This window comes from Meleagris gallopavo, unplaced genomic scaffold, assembly GCF_000146605.3.
Source record: "Meleagris gallopavo isolate NT-WF06-2002-E0010 breed Aviagen turkey brand Nicholas breeding stock unplaced genomic scaffold, Turkey_5.1 ChrUn_random_7180001846282, whole genome shotgun sequence".
NCBI classification, from domain to species: domain Eukaryota; kingdom Metazoa; phylum Chordata; class Aves; order Galliformes; family Phasianidae; genus Meleagris; species Meleagris gallopavo.
The window spans coordinates 52-1,055 of record NW_011114215.1 but is presented as its reverse complement, the minus strand read 5'-3'; the positions used below and the strand labels follow the sequence as shown (position 1 = coordinate 1,055).

Genomic DNA, 1,004 nt, shown 5'->3' with positions numbered 1-1,004 from the left:
AGAGGATCTTCATAGGGAATTCCAGAAGCTGCGGCGCGACCTGGAGGAGGCAACGCTGCAGCACGAGGCCACGGCCGCTGCCCTGCGCAAGAAGCACGCCGACAGCGTGGCTGAGCTGAGCGAGCAGCTCGACAACCTGCAGCGCGTCAAGCAGAAGCTGGAGAAGGAGAAGAGCGAGCTGAAGCTGGAGCTGGATGATGTCAGCTCCAACATGGAGCAGCTCATCAAGGCCAAGGTAGGAGATCAGGGGGACGCCAGGTGGGACGGCCCCCCCTCCGGTCTTCTGGTGTTCCCTCGCACCTCCCTTTCCTTTCTTCCTCCAGGCCAACCTGGAGAAGATGTGCCGCACCACGGAGGACCAGATGAACGAGCACCGCAGCAAATCAGAGGAGGCCCAACGCATGGTTGCTGACCTCAGCACTCAGCGAGCCAAGCTCCAGACGGAGAATGGTGAGCTCTTCGCTCCCTCTGCCCCATCCGCTGGCCTTGGGGACCACTGGAGGATTGTGGGAGAGTTTCCCCAGCAACAACCACTCCAATTCGTGCTCCGTAGGTGAGCTCTCAAGGCAGCTGGAGGAGAAGGAAGCCTTCATCAACCAGCTGATGCGTGGGAAACTCACCTACACCCAGCAGCTGGAGGACCTGAAGAGGCAGTTGGAGGAGGAAGCCAAGGTATGAAAGGCTTTGGAGGCCTGGAGGTTTGGGAGTGAGGCAACCCAAGGGCAGGGGGAGGCAGGAGGGGATGGAGGAACTCAGGGAGATTGGCTGTAGTCATGGAGGTTGGGTTGGGTTGGAATGGATTGAATTGGGTTGAGTTGGATTTGCTTGGATTGAGTTGTGTTGGTTGAGTTGGATTCATTTGGATTTGATTGGGTTGGGTTGGGTTGGTTGGTTCAGTTGTGCTGGGTTGTGTTGAGTTGGATTGGGTTGAGTTTGGTTGTGTTGAGTAGATAAAGTTGAGTTGGGTTTGGTTAGGTTGAGTTGCATTGAGTTGTGTTGGATTG

At 56.5% G+C, this 1,004-nt stretch overlaps 1 protein-coding gene across 1 annotated transcript; it reads left to right on the top strand.

Annotated features, from left to right (window-relative positions):
- The first annotated feature begins 22 nt into the window (after positions 1 to 22).
- LOC104915709 (myosin-7-like) lies at positions 23 to 696 on the top strand. The gene is made up of 3 exons (XM_010726632.3): positions 23 to 235; positions 324 to 450; positions 554 to 696. The coding sequence occupies exons 1-3, from the start codon at positions 212 to 214 to the stop codon at positions 676 to 678; spliced, it is 276 nt and encodes a 91-aa protein (XP_010724934.1). The 5' UTR covers positions 23 to 211; the 3' UTR covers positions 679 to 696.
- Positions 697 to 1,004: the final 308 nt, after the last annotated feature.